The sequence below is a fragment of the Amphiura filiformis genome, chromosome 10 (genome assembly GCF_039555335.1).
Source record: "Amphiura filiformis chromosome 10, Afil_fr2py, whole genome shotgun sequence".
NCBI lineage: Eukaryota > Metazoa > Echinodermata > Ophiuroidea > Amphilepidida > Amphiuridae > Amphiura > Amphiura filiformis.
This window is the reverse complement of record NC_092637.1, coordinates 63419223-63439775: the sequence shown is the minus strand read 5'-3', so window position 1 is coordinate 63439775 and position 20553 is coordinate 63419223. Positions and strand designations below refer to the sequence as shown.

Sequence of the window (20553 nt, the reverse complement as noted above, 5' to 3'; positions counted from 1 at the left end):
ATTCATATTCATATTCATATTCATTTATTTCCATAAAAACTGACATTCACAAAAACAATCAAATTAAAAATTTACAGAAAACAACACATTATGGAGGAAGAGGCTAGAAGGCCAATAAGGCCAGATATATCGCCTCCCCCTAGAAATTATAAAGTTACAAATAACATTTATACAAAAAAATCAATCAAACATCACATAAAAAAGGAATCACTAACCAAAAGACAAGACAAGGACGGTGCTCAAAGATAATATATTAAGTATATTTTGAGATTAACATTTCTTTTAATTGATAACGGAAATGTTTAATAGATCTGGAGTTTTTCACAAAAATACCTAGTGAATTCCAAAGGATGGGGCCTTTAGTACGGATTGCGTGATCAGAAAAAACTTTTTTGTTTTTAGTCAAATTTAAGTCGTTTACATGTCTTGTCTTGTAGTTATGTACATCAGAGCGTTTGGAAAAATAATTATTAAATATAAGAGGGAGTTCATTAATAGAATACTTGTACATGAATGTACCCAAATCTAGTGTGTACATATCTTCGATAGTTAAGATGTTATAGTTGCAAACAACGGTCCTGTATGTTCTCTGTAGTGACTGTTTGCTATCGTTCTTATAGCCCACTTTTGAAGTTTCATTAATTTACTTAAGTAAGTTTTACAGGTATCCCCCCATACAAGTATTCCATAATTAAGATAGGGCATTATCAAAGTACAATAAAGGGTATGTAAAATACGTTCTGGTACATAATGTTTTAGTTTGGTCATGACACCAACATTTCTTGACACTGTTTTTGAAATACAATCTATGTGGCTTTTCCAAGTGAGACATTCATCTATTAACACACCAAGAAACTTGGTTTGTTGTACTCTTTCTAAGGTAGTGTAGTTAAGTATGATTCTCAGATCATTAATTTGTGTCATATTTGGCGTTCCTAGTATCATGTAGTTTGTTTTACTGGCATTAACAGACAATTTATTTGCTCTGAACCAATTGCTCACTTCCTCTAGTTCTTTGTTTATAAGATTGACTTGCTTTTCTATGTTTTCATGTGAATATACAATTGTTGTATCATCTGCAAAGAGGATGAAATCAAGTATATTAGATGTATTAGTTATATCATTTATATATAGTATAAATAAAAGAGGGCCGAGAATAGATCCTTGCGGAACTCCGCAAATTACATTTTTCAATTCTGATGAATGGCAATTATAAGATACATATTGTTTCCTGTTACTTAAATAACTTCTGAACCAGTCTAAGACAATGCCACGAAGGCCATAGTGTTCTAGTTTGTGAACGAGAATATTGTGATCAATTGTATCAAATGCTTTAGACAAGTCCAAAAATATTCCAACAGTCGTCTCGTTTCTCTCAACCGCGAAATTTATTTTATCTACCATTTGTTCAATAGCCATAGAGGTTGAGTGCTTTGGTCTAAAACCAAATTGTTTAGTGTTAAGGATTCCTTGAGTATCAATATAATCCATACATCTGTTAAAAACTAATCTTTCAAGAATTTTGGAAAAACATGGTAGGAGAGAAACGGGACGATAATTTGAGAAAACTTCAACATCTTGTTTTTTGAAAAGTGGTATGACCTTAGCTACTTTCATTTTATCTGGAACAATTCCGGTAGAAATAGATAAATTAAATATCATATTAAGAGGTTTGGCAATTTCTCGACTAACTTTTTTTTTGTTTAGATTGCCAATATTGTCGTGACCACCACTCTTATTTAACTTTAACTTATCTATAATTTTGATTATATCAAGTTCAACAATTGGTTTCAGGTACATACTCCCAGATATGGTATCATTTAGATAATCAAAATAATGTTTCCCTTTGTGTTGAATGGTTGAGGCAAGATTAGGACCTATATTTACAAAAAAATCATTAAATTTATTTGAGATATCTTGAGGATTGTTGATAGTATTGCCACCTTCATCTTTAAATTTACTTTGAGTCGATTGTTTTTTGCTTCGTCCAATAACATCATTGATTGTTTTCCATGTTTGTTTCATATTGCATTTAGCATGCTCAAACTTAGAGAAAAAATATTTTCGTTTCGATTTTCGAAGAAGCATTTGTAACTTATTTTTATATGTCTTAAATAATTGACAATTTCTAGCATTAGGTGATTTAATATATTGTTTATACAGTAAATTCTTTTTATTAATACTCTTAAGTAAACCTTTGGTGATCCATGGTGCTATTGGTTCTTTTCTTCTATTACCCGTACATTTTTTTAATGGGATACAATCATCATATAAAGTATTAAAAGTATCAATAAATGTATTATAATCATCATTTGCATTATTATTGTCAAGAGTTTCGTCCCATTTAACCTCTGACAGTCGTTTTTAAACTTAGATACATTAACATCACTATGAATTCTTGTGTAAGTTGCCTTATTCGTTTTTTTTCATTTCGTTTATGTATTTCAAGATTGGTTGACAAAGTAGTTGGAAAATGGTCACTTATGTCTGTAATCAAAATTGTCGATTTGATTATATTTTCATTGGTTGTTAGAATATTGTCAATAATTGTAGCTGATGTTGGCGTAATTCTAGTTGGTTTATAAATTGTAGGCGTCAATGAACATGAGTAAAGAAGTTCAAGATAATCATGAGTGGGTCTGTGACTATCTACCTTTAGTAAATCAATGTTGAAATCACCCATTATATAAATCTGTTTTCTGTCTGATGTTAATTTTTTTTAAAGAGGGTCAAAATCCGTCATAAAGTCATTTATTGAATTGTGAGCCCTGTATAACACACCGACTACAGCATTTTTAGAAGAATTACATTCAATTTCTATAAAACACGACTCATAATTAGAGTGGGCATGACAAAGGTCTGGCCTAAGTTTATACTCAACTTTATCAGAGATATAAAGGCACACGCCTCCTTTACCTCGTCCAATCCTGTTCATATATTCTAAATTGTAGCCAGGAAGATTATACATATTCGGAGGTGTGTCTTTCAAATGTGTTTCGGAAATACCAATAACATCGAAATCTTGATCTAGCGTATTAATACATTGTTTAAATTTAGCGAAATTTTGGATAAGCTTCGAATATTAACATTTAACATGTTAAAGTTTCCACTACTTGCTTTCGGATCTGAACAGAACTGTGTAGGGGTAAGATATGAACAATCGTGTATATCGTCGTTTACAGTATTTACTACATCACTATAGATCTTGCTCGAATTACAATCAAATGTTAATGGATTAAATACCATGTCATTATATTTTTCTAGGTCTGTATCTGTTAAATTAACGTGGTATGCTTGGTTTAAGTTGTCAGCTTCTGCTTCGATATCAGAATTATCGCTATTATCAATGGGTTCAATGCATTTCGAGCAGATCCAATCCTTTGGATTTAGACATTTTAATTGTTTAGGCTTTAATAAGGTACATTTTTATGAACGTAACCGTTACAAATTTTACATGATATATCCTTGTGACATTGTTTTACAATTTTTGAGCACTTAACACATACATCCTTAATATTAACAGACATAACAGAAAGAAAACACCAACAATATATAACTCTTACCAATTTCTAATACAAAAATGTTAAAAGATAAAAAATAATTGCAATTAAAGTTCTTTGTTAATTGCAAACAAATCAAATAAGGTAGAAACCATCTGGGTCCCTGAAAAACAAACAGAAAATAAAACAGCAAAATATTGAAATCGAACATAAATAAATTTGTTGTATACTTTATAAGTATCATTTTCAAATTTTCAAAGAGCTTTTTAAGACTTTTGACTTATATACAGTATTTCCTTCATTTACTTTACCTGGTTGGTTTCTTTTTTTTTTTTTTTTTTTTTTTATTTATTTGACATGGTTATTTCATGATTATTGCCAAAATAAGAACATCTCCATATTGCATAATTATAGACACCTCACTTGTATTTTGTAATATATTTTGTTTTTTGGTGTTTTTTTTTTTTTTTTGCTATATCTCTCTAAAAATAAATAGTTTTTTTGAACACATTTTTACAAGGTATTTATTTATAAGGTAATTTCTTTGATGCATAAACTTTTTCTGACACTAGTCTGTTGTAGTTCTCCGGGGTAGTCCCTTGTACATAATATGAGTTCAGTTCAGTTAATTTGAATCCTTGTAAGTTTTCCAGTCCAAATCTGGTCTATTTCGAGGTTTGTACTGCAATGACACCTTTGTTCCAACCACAACAATCTTTGTAGATTGATGCTGCTCCTTCCTTATGTTATAAGCAATGGAAGCAAGTCTGCCACGTTCTCTTTTCATTTCTGGTGGCAAATCGTCAAGTACACGAAGTTTGCAACCCCGTTTCATATTGTTCAGGTTACCAAAGAATGCTCTATCGGAATCAAATCCAAAGCGCACTATCACTGGTCGCGGTGGTAGATTCCCATCACTATCGCATCTAGCATGACGTGATTGGGGAAGACGGTGGCAAGAAGTCATAACTACACCTCTTTCTAACTGTTCCTCTGAACATGAATAGTTGTGATGCCACACATCCAGCATTACCATTTTTGTGTCTTCATTTTTTTCTTCTTCTACGCCATAGACCAGTAAATTTCTTTTCCTGTCATGTATCTCAAGGAGCAACAGTTTCTCCTCTAGTAATTGAACCTTTTTGTCCATTTCAGCTTTTAATTCTGGAACTTTCTTCTGCTCAATATCGTCAAGCCTCTGTGCGTGGAAACTTGTTGCCTGTTCTACATCGTTAAGAGTAGACCGTACCGTTGTCAACTCATCCTTGATTTGTTTAATATCTTGTTGGTTTTCAGTCAATTTTGAGAGTATGTCATTCTTCATATCCAACATTTCTTTCCTCATATCTAGCATAAATTGTTTCAGATCAGAGTTACTCACGTCAGAGTCGCCGGCAATACTACTGTTTCTAACTTGTTGTGTCACTTTATCATCCGACCGTGTGTCATCCGACATGTTTTCACTATGTGTATTGTCTATCGGTAGATGTAGATCGAAGTCCGAATCGATGTATCGATCTCCTTTGTGGTAGCACTAGCTGACTGACTGTGAATTTTTGGTATCAGTCAGTGTAGGTCCGTTTCACAACAATAATATTAGGTTCAAACTCACGGATGTCATCATATAAGTTGATATAAATTGTAGATATACCTTTAGACGGGTTCTTGAAACAATAAATTTCAGGTTCAAGCAGAATATTTGCTGCGTAGGAGTATGAAATTGTAAATTTTAGCCGATTTCTCGGAGACCCAAATGATTCACGTCTTCACACTCAGAGCGCCATCAATAAAGTTCTTTTCTTCAAGGAATGGATTGATGCAGGTATAATACGCATGAAAGACATTGTTACAAATAATAGGTTTTTAAATTTAAATGAACTATCTCAAATTATCAAAAATCCACTGAATATTTTCTTATTTCACAAATTAATTCACGCGATTCCGGAAAACTGGAAAAAAGGGGTCAGGAGTAATTCTATGTCCTCCTGTAAAGAAAAATCGTTCACTATTTTTGAATTTCAGAATAAGCAATTTAAACACATATCCATTCTTGAAACGAAAGAAATTTATAGTATGTTAAATACTGATCTGGAGAAACCTGTGTGTATTAAGTATTGGGAAAAACGTGTCGTGTATGAAAATGTGTGGGAAAAGGTATTTCAATTTAAAATTCGAAACAGAATTGAAAATAGATCGGGGCAATTCCAATTTAATGTGTTATACAATCTTATTCCATGTAAAAGGAATTTGTATTTATGGAAACTTAGTAATTCAGATACATGTGATTTTTGTAATAGTACAGATAATTTGGAACATTTCTTTATGTGTTCAAATAACAACGTATTCTGGATTAAATTTTCAAACTTTATTTGTCAAATGGAAAATTGCAACTTGTTTAAAATAAACCTGGAAAACATTTTATGTGGGTGGGATATTGAAAATCATGAAAAACATTTAGCTAATATTTTAATTGTTTTGGGGTGTTTTGCTATTTACAAATCTAGAATAATATACAATGACACTGGAAAATCCGTACCGATATTGATGTTATTTATTCAGGAAATAAAAAGAATTGATCAAATAATGTTGAATACAAAACGAAAACTGAGGATAAATATAGATAAAGAAAAATGGAATTATAGCAAAATATATTGGAATATTAAATGATGACACTATATTTAAAAAAATAGTACAAAGAAAGAAATAGAGAAAGAAAGAATATAGAATTTCAGTAATAAAGGCGGAAGCTAGACAATTTATTTGTCAAAGATAAAAAAAAAACCCGCAAGGAAAATGAATCAATCCTACGCGATGCGAAAGCACTATGCGGAGTGCTCGCCCGTGCAATTATACAATATTTATGCGCGGCTAGTAATTTACTAACGTCTGATCTGATTGGTTCTCACTAAATAGGAGTGTATGAAATGAACATAATATACTGCGCATAAAAAGTATCCGAACACTGAAAACAAAAGCAATATCATAAAGACACTCAACTGAGGAAATTCCCTTGAACAATAAGAGGGAGGATATAATTTTTCCAAAATTCAGAGCGCTGAGTAAGCAGGGGGTCCCATTTATTTGGCGAATCAGTGACCCCTTTGGCAACTTCAGCATTTAACACTTAAGCATTTTGCGCTTCCATTGGCTTTCACGATTAAGTTTTGATTTCAAGGCATGAAGAACGCTTTCGTCAGCATTCATCATACATCTTGCAAAAGAAAGAGTATGGGATTCCGTATAAACATCGAAGAGCCTATGAATGGCAAGGCCACCGGGACTATCAATAATGGCAGGTGTTCATGCGCTTATTTGGGGGAGGGGCTTTGGGGACGCCAGCCCCCTGGGATAAAAGCAGGGCGGCCAAAATGAAGGGGCGGCGGAAGAATAAGGGGCGGCAAAAACAGGGGCGGCAAAAACGAAGGGGCGGCAAAAAGAATTAGTAAATAAAAAAGGGCGGAATACATCAAAATGTGCTGCTTTTAGGGCGCTAGGGCCCGAAACCCTTTTTTTTTGCTCTTCACTTTTTCAAACGACCGAGAAAAAAATTGGGTCAACCTTTTCGAGCTGTTGAGGAAGATGTGGCAAAATTGAATTTTCTTCAGCCCCCCGGGGTTGGGGCGACCACGGTAATGTTTGTAATATAACACCAAATGTTAATTTATGAACATTAGTGTTAGAACCATTAACATGAATTATGTGTTTATTAAGTGTTGCTCTAATAAACACAATATGGTGTTTAAATAAAAACACTTGTTTTTGCAGTGTAGCGCAGAGATGGAATGGAATACTGAATGTAAACTTTGATCCCTAACGAACCATATTTTGTACTTTGTTCTCAAAATTACAAAAATGACTTGGGCCGGCAATAAGCGTAGCAGGCTGACGATCTACGAGAAGTAATCATTATATGGATAGTTGTGTTCTGCGTATTTTGATACCTCATTGGGCACGATCCGACTTTTTTTTCCAAGTTATACCGAATTGAATGGAAAAAGAGCATTTCAAAAGTGACAAATTTGGGCTATTTGCTCCTTCTGGGTGATTACCTGATATTCTAACAGGCTCATTATAGCGTGACAGATCAACACCCACTCGCCGTGCTCATAATTAGCGTGTTTTGAGGGGAAAAATCTATAAATTGCGTCACTTTAGAGATGCTCTCTTTTTTATGTTCAAATTGGTATAAATTGGGAGAATAAAATCGCATCGTGGCGAATTAATGAGGTATCAAAATTCTCAATTTATACGACTACTTTATTTAGTAAATTAGCGTTAGTATCTGTAAGCTATTGCTTTTGTTTTAAGGAAGGGGTATGAACGTTTGGACAGTATTTATTGTGGGACATTAGAGCACATCAGACATATCGAATTGCATTCTGAATACGAAGAATGGCCTTCTGATATCAAATAATTTTGATTTTTTTACATTCGCAATGTAATACACATTTTATGGCAAATCATTAAAAATTGATAGTTTTGATATTTAACAGTACTATAAATCTGATGATTTATACTTAAAGTGTATGTAGGTGGGATGAAAAGCCGACGATCAATTGAAAATTTTGACCTTTCGTATTGAAGATATGGATTTTTTCCCAAAACACCAAAAAAAAAAAAAAAAAAAAAAAAAAGGTCTTTTGGGGAAAAAAATCCATATCTTCAATATAAAAGGTAAAAATTGTCAATTGATCGGCTTTTCCTCCCAGCTACATACACTTTAAGAATATATCATTATATTTATAAAATTTATTTCGAGGACTATTATATATTATAACGCCGGTCGTGCGGGGCTCACAACTGGGTTACGGGAATTATTAATTGCAAAGTACAATTAATATAGACAAAAATACACGCAAGTATTTTACGTTAATACCCAAGCTCCTTTTAATGTTGTAACTCTTAAGTTTCGGCACGCAGGCCTATGCAGTACGTTTTCTCTATATAAGTATTACTGATATTCACCTGAATATCATGAATCGGTAAAGCTATCGAGAGCTACTCTCTCGATCAAGACCAACGGCACAGAGAACCTATTCTTGAGAGGGCACTCTATTCACATGGTTTCTTTTCAACGCTAAAAGATCACGAATTTTGGTGGTTTGCAAATGAAAAGTGTCCGCACTATCGATTGATTACGTAACTGTTATGAATAATTTATCAGGTTTTTCAATGCAATCGCCTCGACCCATTAATACATATTATCTGTATTATCAAAGTACTTGGAATAGCAATACGGTGAGTTCACTGAACTACGCCCTAATACTGATGGAGTTTTAATGGCGTTAATCCTCTCCATACACAGTTGAACAAATACAATAGATGAAGGTCAACACGAATGACCTCCTATGTGACATGTTATATGTGATGAACAAAAACCTGAATATCATAAAGATCAGTATTCGTTTGTGCATATGAACTGCACGTTTACGTTGCTAAATATTATTCATTATATATTATGACATATATTGGTATTATGACAATACGGTATATACATTGTATATAAAACGACTAATAGATCCTGCTATCATGGCGTCAGGTCAATGTTCATCATATCCCGTATGTTTCTTAAAATTCACTCATATTTGAGACAAATTGCTGTGCACATTTTATAAGTGCACAGGTAGATCCGTGTTGTTTTTTATTTTCATTTCTTTTTAATGAAAGAATTAAGGTTTTCCACTGCACGGGGGCCACAAGGGTGATACTAATTTTAATGCTATATTTTCAAAACGAATACGTGTTCCCGGTTGGCTCTATAGCGATTTCACAGAAAAGGTATTTCTAGTACAATGCAGCGTCGGACTCTAGCTGACAGCGTAGCCTAAGTCATTATAGACTCCAATAATGGCTCTCCATACACAAATGAACAAACACAAGGAGGGTAGTCTCTCCGTGGCCAGCTTGATTTCGATGGAGCGAAACCAAATTGGCTGCGGAGGAGACGGGTAATTATGCCATGCAAATGAGCTGAGTGTCGTAGCCCTGCCAACGGTCTGACTGACTTTCCCTGGGTTTGGGACCTCTATTTATGTGTTTTTGGAGTCTGCCACGTCAGCAGAAATATTGGTTACGAAACCATTACTCAGCAGAAATTAGGGTTATGAAATTTGATGACGTAGCTGATAAATTAAATACGTTCAAAACAATTTAATACATCTTCATAATTAATATTCACATGTCATTTAGTGAAAGGGAGAACTTGTTTACCAAATCGTGAATATTCGTCCTTCACAACAAGTTATATAAACTCATGAATAAGCCGATTCCTGATATCACAAGTGGATAATCTTATTAACTGCAATCATCATTAGTAAGCTCAACACCCATTAACAATAGTCTTTGTTGTCCCATTATTACAGAACACGGAAACTCTGGTAGAAATATGCAGCTATTGTTAGGTGTTTTTAACCACAAAAAGGGCAGAATTGTGAACATCTATTTCCGTGAGAAAATACATGATCTAAATGAAAATAACTTGGGACTGGAGAATTGGTTGGCCTAAATTTATATTAATAGTTAGTGATAAAATTTATCGGACTGGCCGTGAACTTCCCGTTACAATATCAACAATTTGAAAAATATCAAATTTTATTAATTTGTCATAAAATTTGTATTATATCGTGAATTTCAAAAAATGAAAATTATTTGATATCAGAAAGACATGCGTCGTATTCAGAATGCAATTCGATACGTCTGAGGTGCTCTCATGTCCCACAAAAATACTGTCGAAACGCCATAAACGCTCATTCTAGATCCCTTAAGTGTTCGGATACTTTTTGTGCTCAGTATACTATGTCAGCGAAGAAGTACTTAAAGTCCAAATTAATTTGGCATTTGATATGGGGAAAATTCACCTGGGAACCAAGGGAGAACAGTGACAGTGCATTGATTGGTCACCTCAGGTTAAATAAGAAATAACAAGGTTGTTTGATGTATATAGAATTGGTTTCATTATTAACTAAATACAAACTATAGATGGCGCTATTTATCCTGAATCATATTTCTTTATTTGCAAGGGGCATGTGATTAATATTGCCATTAAAACAGCTGGAATAGGTGAAACAAGCAACAATGAAATTTTATAAACACATTTTAGCAAACAATAAAAGGAGTTGTTTGTATTAAAAGCTTAAAAGAGTAATTTCCAGAACTAAATAGCGCCACCAATTTTGTCATTAATAGATACATTTTATATCCGAAAAAGCTATAAAAATGCTATAAAAGTGAATAATTTTGTAAAAGAGGGAAAATTAAAGTTGAGAATGACTCAAAAGCATCTGTATACATTAGCATGATATCACATTTAGCTGTTCAGGCCTAAAATTTAGTTGTACATGATGTTTTGTTTGAAAAACTAATAAATGATCCCATCAAACAACCGTGATAAATAAATGAATAAATAAATATGTGTTTAGAAATCGATCTATGAATACAACTGTCACATGACCAGGGACAGGCGATTTGCGCGGAACTTTTTTTCCGCGCAATTCCGCGCAATTTGCAATTTTTTTTCCGCGCAAATCGCCTGTCCCTGCACATGACCAGTCCAGCGGGTCAGTTGCCTGATGAAGTGTGATGGTGTCACACGCAACGTAGCATTGCTAGAAATAGAAAATCCAGTATTTTGATTCAATTCCAAATTTCATATTAATGCTCAAATAATGTCGAAGGTTTAGAGCGAGAAGCTATCATATTGGAGATAGGGCCTTCTTGCACTTGTGTGCATTTACAGAAATTATACAAAAATGTTAAGGGATCTAGAATGAGCGTTTATGGCGTTTCGACAGTATTTTTTGTGGGACATGAGAGCACCTCAGACGTATCGAATTGCATTCTGAATACGAAGCATGTCTTTCTGATATCAAATAATTTTCATTTTTGAATTCACGATATAATACAAATTTTATGACAAATTATTAAAATATGATATTTTTCAAATTTTTGATATATAACAGTCCTCGAAATAAATTTTATAAATCTAATGATATATTCTTAAAGTGTATGTAGCTGGGAGGAAAAGCCGACGATCAATTGAAAATTTTGACCTTTTATATTGAAGATATGGATTTTTTTCCCAAAAAGACCTATTATTTTTTGGTGTTTTGGGAAAAAAATCCATATCTTCAATGCGAAAGGTCAAAATTTTCAATTGATCGTCGGCTTTTCATCCCACCTACATACACTTTAAGTATAAATCATCAGATTTATAAAGTTTACTTCAAGTACTGTTAAATATCAAAAATATCAATTTTAATGATTTGTCATAAAATGTGTATTACATTGCGAATTTCAAAAAATCAAAATTATTTGATATCAGAAGGACATTTTTCGTATTCAGAATGCGATTCGATATGTCTGATGTGCTCTAATGTCCCACAATAAATACTGTCCAAACGTTCATACCCCTTCCCTTAATGTAAACGTTAAATACTTCTTTTAAGAACCAAATAACTCTTTGGAGCTAATAAAAAACCCTTTTATATAGAACCAGTTTTGGGTGAGCGTTCCACACATTTAACATTTGCTTTAAAGAGAGCCTTTTTTTGGGGGGGGGGGTGGTAGTGAGGATCTGCCCTATTCGGTTTTAGCTGTGCTCTAAAACCACCCTATATTTTTCACCTAACATAAAAGAAGAAATTGACTCCGCTTTTCTAAGCCATTTACTACACTTTACATAAAATCACTCAATGTCGGGTAAAAAGGGGACAAACCAACAAATTGAGTGAATAGAACTCAATGTTGATTAATTTTACTCAAATTGAGTAAACATTTACTCAATATTGAGTTCCATTTGACTCATTTCATTTCTCTTTTCTCTTTTTACTCAATATTGAGTAATTTTTACTATTTCTTTTTAATTAGAGTGAAAGGCTTTCTGGTCACTGGCAACTGGAGCTGGTTTGCCTGGTTTTCTGTGTATTAAACATATCAGTAATCAAAAGCCTCTCAACAAACAAGTCATCATCCTTGTGCAGTTCACATCGGTCTAATATTAATAATGCCATTCTTTATTTTGTCAGAGCAAGTCACGTACATGTACCCCTGTCGCTTGCACTGACTGATTTAGCTCTAACCAATAATAACTTGGGTTTAATAACAAGTTAGGAATTGAGGTGTGCTAAATCACACTTGGACAGGCGTTTTAACTCGCACGCCTTGAAAATCAATCACTGATATGGCTTACTTTTTCATCCACCGGATCATAGTCCACCGCCCCAGGATTGTAGATGGTGCTTGAAAATGGGATCTCCGTGCTCTCATTAACAACAATGTTTGCCATCGGAAACACGTAGATCTTCGGTGGTGATGAATCGGTCAAAATCCCAATGTCGGCTGAGGAAAAAAGGAAAGTGTTGTTATATCTTACTATAATTTGCGATCAGTCCCAAGTTCGTTTTTTTCTTAAAATGTTTGTCGATAAGGCTTTTTCAGTGGCTTTTCAGGGCCTTTGTTCGAAGCATCATGAATTCAACAACTCTTCCTATACCTTTGTACAGGAGCCAACCGTTGTTAAACCGTGATGAACCCACACTTTTACTGTAGCGTATACGCGATTGCGAGCGAGACTACGCGTTACGCGAGAGCGCGTAAAATTCGTCATGCCTGGAACCTTTGTGCGTATGCCAGCTTACAAGTTGAATTCAGTATTTTTCAGGTAGCGGCTAAACATTGCCGTTTTATTCTGTAGTTTTATTGCTGATATCAAAAGAGAAATCATCGAAGTTTTTGTAAGGCTGAGTGGCAATGATGAACTGACATTCCTCGTAAAATAATCGTGAATTATACGATATTTAGCTTCTTTTCGTTGTTGAAAGCTGCCCTCGCGAAGTAAACCACGCAGACGACGCGGCCGCATCGTTGTTAAACGGTGATGAACAACGGTGAAACATGATTGAATCCCTAAATTCACACTGGAGATAGCTTATAAAAACGGGGGTGCATTAAACTATATTCGGGGAAATCGATCAAGAATTGGCTTCTAAATCTGTAAAAAACAGAAAAAGATTGGGTATGAGATTGTCTCGCAAAATCTCGCAAATGTAAAATCTCGCAGTTACTAGGCAAATCCCAAAGATGTTTTACTAAATGAGCTAATCTGTATTAACCGATGCCGCAAACGTAACCGCATAGAAGAACTCCTGGAAACGGCAGCTTTAATTAGCATGAGGCCGCATTGATATGTAAATAGCGTATTGTTATTTAAATTTGTGCCCAGACGTATTGAGGGTGACAGTGATGTTGGCCAGACGGAGAATGCCTGGATCCCGGGGCCTGGATATGCCTGTTGCATCAGATTCTTGGAATTGTCAGAATTCCGGAATTCTGACAATTCCAAGATTCTGACGCAGCCTGTCAAAAACTTGGAATTGTCAGATTTCTAGAATCTCGACAGTTCAGGTTTCTGACGCAGCCTGTCAAATACTTGGAATTGTCAGAATTCTAGAATTACGACAGCGCCCTCTGTCGTAATTCTGGAATTTCGACAATTCCAAGTTTTTGACAGGCTGCGTCAGAAACTTGGAACTGTCGGAATTCTGGAATTTCGACAGAGGGCGCTGTCAAAATCTTGAATGGTGCCTATTCGTGTCATTTGACACGAAATAGGAACGAAATGACCTCCGTGCTGTTTGTGTAAATGCCCGGTAGAAAGACGCTGATTGGTCCATGCTGCCAGACCGTGCTTGTCAATATATAAAATTGATGTAGGATAAGTTCGTCTAATTATAGAAGTACGCAAATAAATCTTGCAAAGACAGATGTAAGGAATTTTGAAAATTTGTCAAAAATTGGGAACAATTTCTGAATAGGCCTACTATTAAAATAAACGATTAAAAAGAATGGGCCTAATATACTATCACTTTCGTTCTTTTATTCACGCACTGTGCTTCTTATCTAATTCTAAAATTGCAGAAATATGACAAAATTCTCACTGTCAAAAATAAGGAACTTTAAAAATTCCAGAATAGTGACAATGCTCCATTGTCAAATATTAGGAATCTTATTAAAATTCCAGAATAATGTGACAATATGCTCACTATCAAATATTAGGACTTCAAAACAATTCCGGGATTCTGACAATATTCACACTGTCAAATATTAGGAATTTTTAAAATTCAAGAATTAGTTGACAATTTAGGCCTACTTACTGTCAAATAGGCCTATTAGGAATCATAAATTCCAGAATTATGACAATAAGCCCACTGTCAAATATAAGGAAAAAACAATTCCGGGATTCTGACAATATTCTGACTGTCAAATATTAGGAATTTTAAAAATTCCAGAATTTTGGCAATGTTTTTACTACTGTCAAATATTATGAATCATAAATTCCAGAATTGTGACAATATGCTCACTGTCAAATATTAGGAATTAAAACAATTCCGGGATTCTGTCAATATTCTCACTATCAAATATATATAATATTAGGAATTTTAAAAATTCCAGAATTTTTACAATGTTCTTATATACTGTCAAATATTGGGAATTGTATTGAAATTTCCAAAATTGTGACAATATTCTCCGGGAATATTCTCAGTGTCAAATATTAGGAACTTTAAAATTGAAAACACTCAAATAAATAAAGAAATAATTTATTAAATAGAAAACCTAAATAAATAAATAAATAAATAAATAAATAAGTAAATTAAATAAATAAATACGATTTTTGTGAGCAAAGTACTTGTATGTACTAGGTATTTATTTATGAGCAACGGAAATTTAAAAAAAAGAAAGAAAGGGATTTATTTATTTATTTATTTATTTATTTATTTATTTATTTATTTATTTATTTATTTATTTATTTATTTATTTATTTGTATTAGTAGGAATTAGTAACATGCTTGGAATTTTGACAATAAAAACTGTAAAATTCCTGAAATTTGATAGATAACTTTTACAACAACATTAAGGGGGATCGATCTTTTGTGCGTGCGTAATTATAGAGGGCCAGGGGATTCACTCTATCATTAAAAAAAATATTTGAAGGAGTCAAAGAGCCCTAGGAATAAAAAATGTAGCGTAATTCACGCCAGATACAATTTCTTTATACGACAAAAATTAATTTTTGTAATCGATCAAAAAACGAACGTTTTATATCAATTTTAAATTTAGCCTGAATCCGTAAATATGGTACCTCTCGCCCTTTTTTGAGTCAAGGCTTTTACCATTATGCAGCGAACCATTGTTGAAGCTATTTCACATACATGTACAAAACATTCTAGAGAAAGAATGGGGACATATAGTGTTGAAATATCGTTTGTTATGATAATGTCATGAAGTCGTAAATTTTAAGGTCAAATTCCTAAAACCAAAACAAAACATTGCGACGCAGATTATTCCCGACTTACGCAATTTCATCATCACATCAGTGTCTTTATTATTTGTTTGAAACCTTTCCCAAACGTTCGTGCTATTTATGCATGAAATGGCTAATCTATCTTTAGAAAACGCGTCTTTTTTTAGTAAACAAAAGGCTAAAGATGGCATTATGAGATTTATCTTTTATCATTACACTCCATCGCTCAACTGCCACGGTGGCCGAGCGGTAAAGCGCTAGACGCGTAATCGAAGGAAGTTTAGAATCGCTGGTTCGAGTCCCAACGAAGCCTGTGGAAACTTTTTTTTCTTCAAAATTCATGATCGCATTCCGAAATGAGTCACTTGTCGGTAAATCATGTATCGTATCCTTAAGATATTTCTGCAGCGCGTCACCACCACTGGGTGTGGCTTGGAAGTTAGACGTTATAACGTATTATGTGAGGGATTTCAATGCACTTAGGCTATGGCTGATATTATCGATAAAGTGATTTCAAGAGATTTAAAGGGGTATTCTGCATGGTGACTAAAACATCAGAAGCATTGTAAAACATATTCAACATAGGCCCTAGGCCTACGTTCATATAATAATATAATAGGTGTACGGCCTATGGTACAGAATTTAAACAATGGACGAAATCATTTCTTGTTTTATTTTTTTTCATTATTATTTTATTCAAGTTCATTCATTCATCAATATTAAAATTATATTAACAACATACAAAAGACAATTGACTAAATTCCAATATAGGCCTACTCCCCCTACCCTCTACATTATTAAACTGTAGGCCGCAGCGGCCCAGGCCTAGGCTCATAGGCCTACCCGTTTCAACATGTTCCGTACGGCACTTTGGGGCACCTGATTGCTGGGAAGGCCACCCTCTCCCACCCCACCATCCTGCAACCCTTCTAAGGGCTGTCCAAATCCAAGTAGTTCAGTGCGCCTCTATGCAAAATCGGGGTTTTTCCCGGGGTTTTCCCCTTCAGAATATCGCTTTAAACTTTCATTAAGAAAATAACATGAACCCGACGTTACAAAATAATTCCAACTTTTTGACAGCTGTCGGAATTCCAGAATTCTGACACCCGTCAGATTTCTAGAATCCCGACAGTTCCAAAGATCTGACACACCATTGCTGAGTGAAGGCTGATAATAAGCTAGTATATTTCGTGTACCAGTTGGTTATAACAAAAAATTAGTATCATCTATATAAATAAAAGGAAGATTGCCCATCTTGTGCACGAGTGTTCTCCGAATTGCTTAGACTTTCGGCTTTGATTTATTGGTGTATTGATCGGGTACATATTGCCATTTTTCCATCGGACATTCGTTTTTGCAAAAATTGGTGGTAACTAAGAGAATAACATAAACATGATAAAAAACTGTAGTGTTGCTATGCAAAATCGATCGCAGTGGCATTGTGGGTAATAAGGACAGTGTGAACCGCGTAATAATATTTCCATTACAAAACCATACGCAGAGCAACATTGCCCCGTTTTCTGCCAACTGCGAGGTGGCCAAGAAATGATTCAGACTATCTAGATGCACAACAGCGCATAATTTAATAATGATCTTACGAGCTTTTCGTCCCTACGCAGATCTACGCGCCCCATTTACCGCCACTGCATCAAGGTTGGCAGCCAAGAAATTAAGGCTACGACGCGTGAATCAGGTCTTTGCGTCATCACTAAGGTAACGTAGGAAACAGTGGTCTGGTAGTCTAGAGTGGTGATAGTGCCTGCGTGGAGACCCGGGGTGCAGACAGTCAGTGTACAATTTCATTATTTATTCTAGGCCTATGAATCGTCCGGAGATTGAGGAATATATACGGGAAATGCATTGCACTTTATTTGGTTGAAAACGGTCAACAAATATGGTTAAAACCGGGATTTTTTATTGTCAAAACTCAGTGGTAGCGCGTACCGTAACTAACTGGCAGCGCGTTGGTGTTAGTGCGTTGACGTACAAGGGATGTGACTCGCACGCACGGGGCGCATATGCATAGGCCAACTTTCCGTGCCAGAGAAATAGAAAAGAAAAGAAAGTAGGACAAAACTGAAAAGGTAGGCCTACTATGGATGGGTTATGGGTACAGGGTTGTGGATTAGAGTAAATAAATAAATAAATCTATATAAATAAAAGGAAGACGCATATGCATAGGCCAACTTTCCGTGCCAGAAAAGAAAAGAAAGTAGGACAAAAAGGGGTACTGGGTTTGGTTAAGAGATTACCAAAATGATAAAAATCGTAAGGATACGGGAGGAAGGAAGGAACCTAAAAAATGAAAGAATAAATAAATAAATAAATAATTCATGAAAAAAGGAAGCTAAAATAATGAGAACATAATTAAATACAAACGGGACATCACAAGCTATAACTTAATAAGCAGGAACAAGTCTGAAATCTTAAAATGTTGCCATGTGATTTCCCGAACACACGATATGTCAACATGTGACCACTATTCAGATTTACCGTAAATATTTGGAGTATTGTTGCACGGCTTGCACATACACTATGGCTCGTTTCATATTTTCTGTTTCGGGAGGTCTATTGTTCAGAAACGAAAACGCAAGGGATTAAGTAGGATGGTGTGTAAGTTGACTTCATTGTTACGTCTGGGGCATCATGCTTCTCATTTGAAGAGGTAATAATAGGTGCTGTCAATCACACTTATGTCTGTCAATAAAGGTTGGATAAGTCAATTATATGCAACACTGGCGTCTCAAGTGGGCAATCTTACTCATGTCAGTCATTTAACTAGGCAGGCAAGGCCTACATCATGTCCAAACAAAAATTTGGTGTCATTATGGTCCATATTACTATGACATTTAAAAAAAGGACCCCTGCCTCTTCTCCTCTCGGAATAAACGGAATAAACTCCTCCCTGCTCTGCTCGCCCCATCTCGCCCCTCCTGCCCCTCCCTCCCCTCCCTCCCTCCCTCCCTCCCTCTCCTCTCCTCTCCTCTCCTCTCCTCTCCTCTCCTCTCCTCTCCTCTCCTCTCCTCTCCTCTCCTCTCCTCTCCTCTCCTCTCCTCTCCTCTCAATTCCAATGAAAGAAATCCTATTAGTTTCACTTCAACGCACTTCTCTAGTGTTGGATATTACCAAGTTTTAACGTATTTGGGACGAAAATAATTCCCCGTTTAATCGCTACATAATCATAATATGACCGATTTTTGCGCGATGGCACGAACAAGTATACGTAATTCTTGGCAACACTGATTACTATTGATTAATTTATATTAATCGTGTTAATGTATATTTCTACGTTGGGCTATTTTCACAGTCTACTCCCGCTTAGGCTGGAGTACCTATACACCCAACGCAAGTCAATTGAAGCCGTACAATTTATCGCGAATTTACGACCGTAAAATTTAGACACTTCTTTTGTCTAGATTAGCATCAACCCTCTCATCTCACTTTTTTTCATGGCAGAAATTAACATAACTCCCGAAACCGAAACAGAAGTGATCTTCGTTCAACTTTTCTGTAGTCAACAAAAGACTAGAATAAAAGGATTGTTCACACGTACCATGCTAACACTTCAAAATAACAATGAGATCCGAAACCGAAACCGGAAACAGAAACAGAAACAGAAAAGATAAAACGAGGGTATGGATTTCTTTACCTCCGTATAAAATCAATCATTCATGCTGGGAGCCAAGTAACATTCTGTCTGCTTAGTGCAGATTGGTATTTTATTTTACTTGAGATAATAATAGAAATACATAAGACGAATAAGACGCCATGATGGAAGGTCAGGTCGGGTATCAAAGGTTATTGTAACTTCAAATACTACTTGTATTTCACACCTTGCCTCTGTCACATATTTCCTTCATATTATTGACAGCAAGTCCTAATTTTGACTTTGCTATTGCAAAATGTCATTTAATATCAAATTAGTAGACTTTCTTTGAAAAAAACATATCACTGGTGCCTGATGGGAATACCCGTCCGCCATTTCATTAAACTGGATCGTTTTCGCCTGGTTTGTGCCCAGATGTATTGGGGGCGCGCTATACTCTCATTGAACAGGTAAAGTTCGTAGAACTAACAACGTTGTTATTTGCCAATATCAATTAACATGATCCAAGGGGTCGAACATGAATTCATAACGGATCGATAACTGGCCTCACTTTCTAGCTAGTAAACCAGCGGAATTTTTCATAGGTTTTGCGTTGCTAATAGAACAACCGTGAATTTAGTGTCACCCCCTTGGTAACCGTCTGGGCTAGAACATGCATGTAAAGAATCAATAAAAATTCCTTTAAAAAAGGGGCGCCCAATGTGAGCTTGGTCGTGATGTGGTGAATTCCATGGTGTTTATATTTGATATTATTATCTGTTCCAAACCCGGTGACACCTCATTATAGAAATGAGACCTGTCGATAGGTTGTAAAGGCCGACATACACGAGGCAATTTTCCAAGCAATTGCCTGTTGCACAGACCTTGTAAAAAGATTGCTCCGTGTATTTTGGATTTGCAAGGAATTATTCCCCGTGCATCAGGCAAATTAATCCCCCAAGCAACAGGCAAAAAGGTAGAGACATGCTCTACTTTCAAGGTTGTTGCATGCAATCTAACCTCCTCCAGCCAATCAGCTGAGTGAACACCGGCTGGTCACTGCATTCATTTGGGAATGTGTAGGGACCAGCTTGATTCACCATCCACAACATGATAATGTACATTATACACTTAGCCTATGTGGTTGTTGGTGGTGGTGTTTAGCCCTT

The 20553-nt window shown here is 35.2% G+C and overlaps 1 protein-coding gene across 1 annotated transcript in view; it reads right to left on the bottom strand.

Annotated features, from left to right (window-relative positions):
- LOC140162030 (uncharacterized) overlaps positions 1-20553 on the bottom strand; it is a 68107-nt gene that overhangs the window by 25941 nt on the left and 21613 nt on the right. The window contains exon 2 of the mRNA XM_072185320.1: positions 12688-12836. Within this exon, the coding sequence (XP_072041421.1) occupies positions 12688-12836 (149 nt within the window). The remainder of the gene's footprint in view (positions 1-12687; positions 12837-20553) is intronic.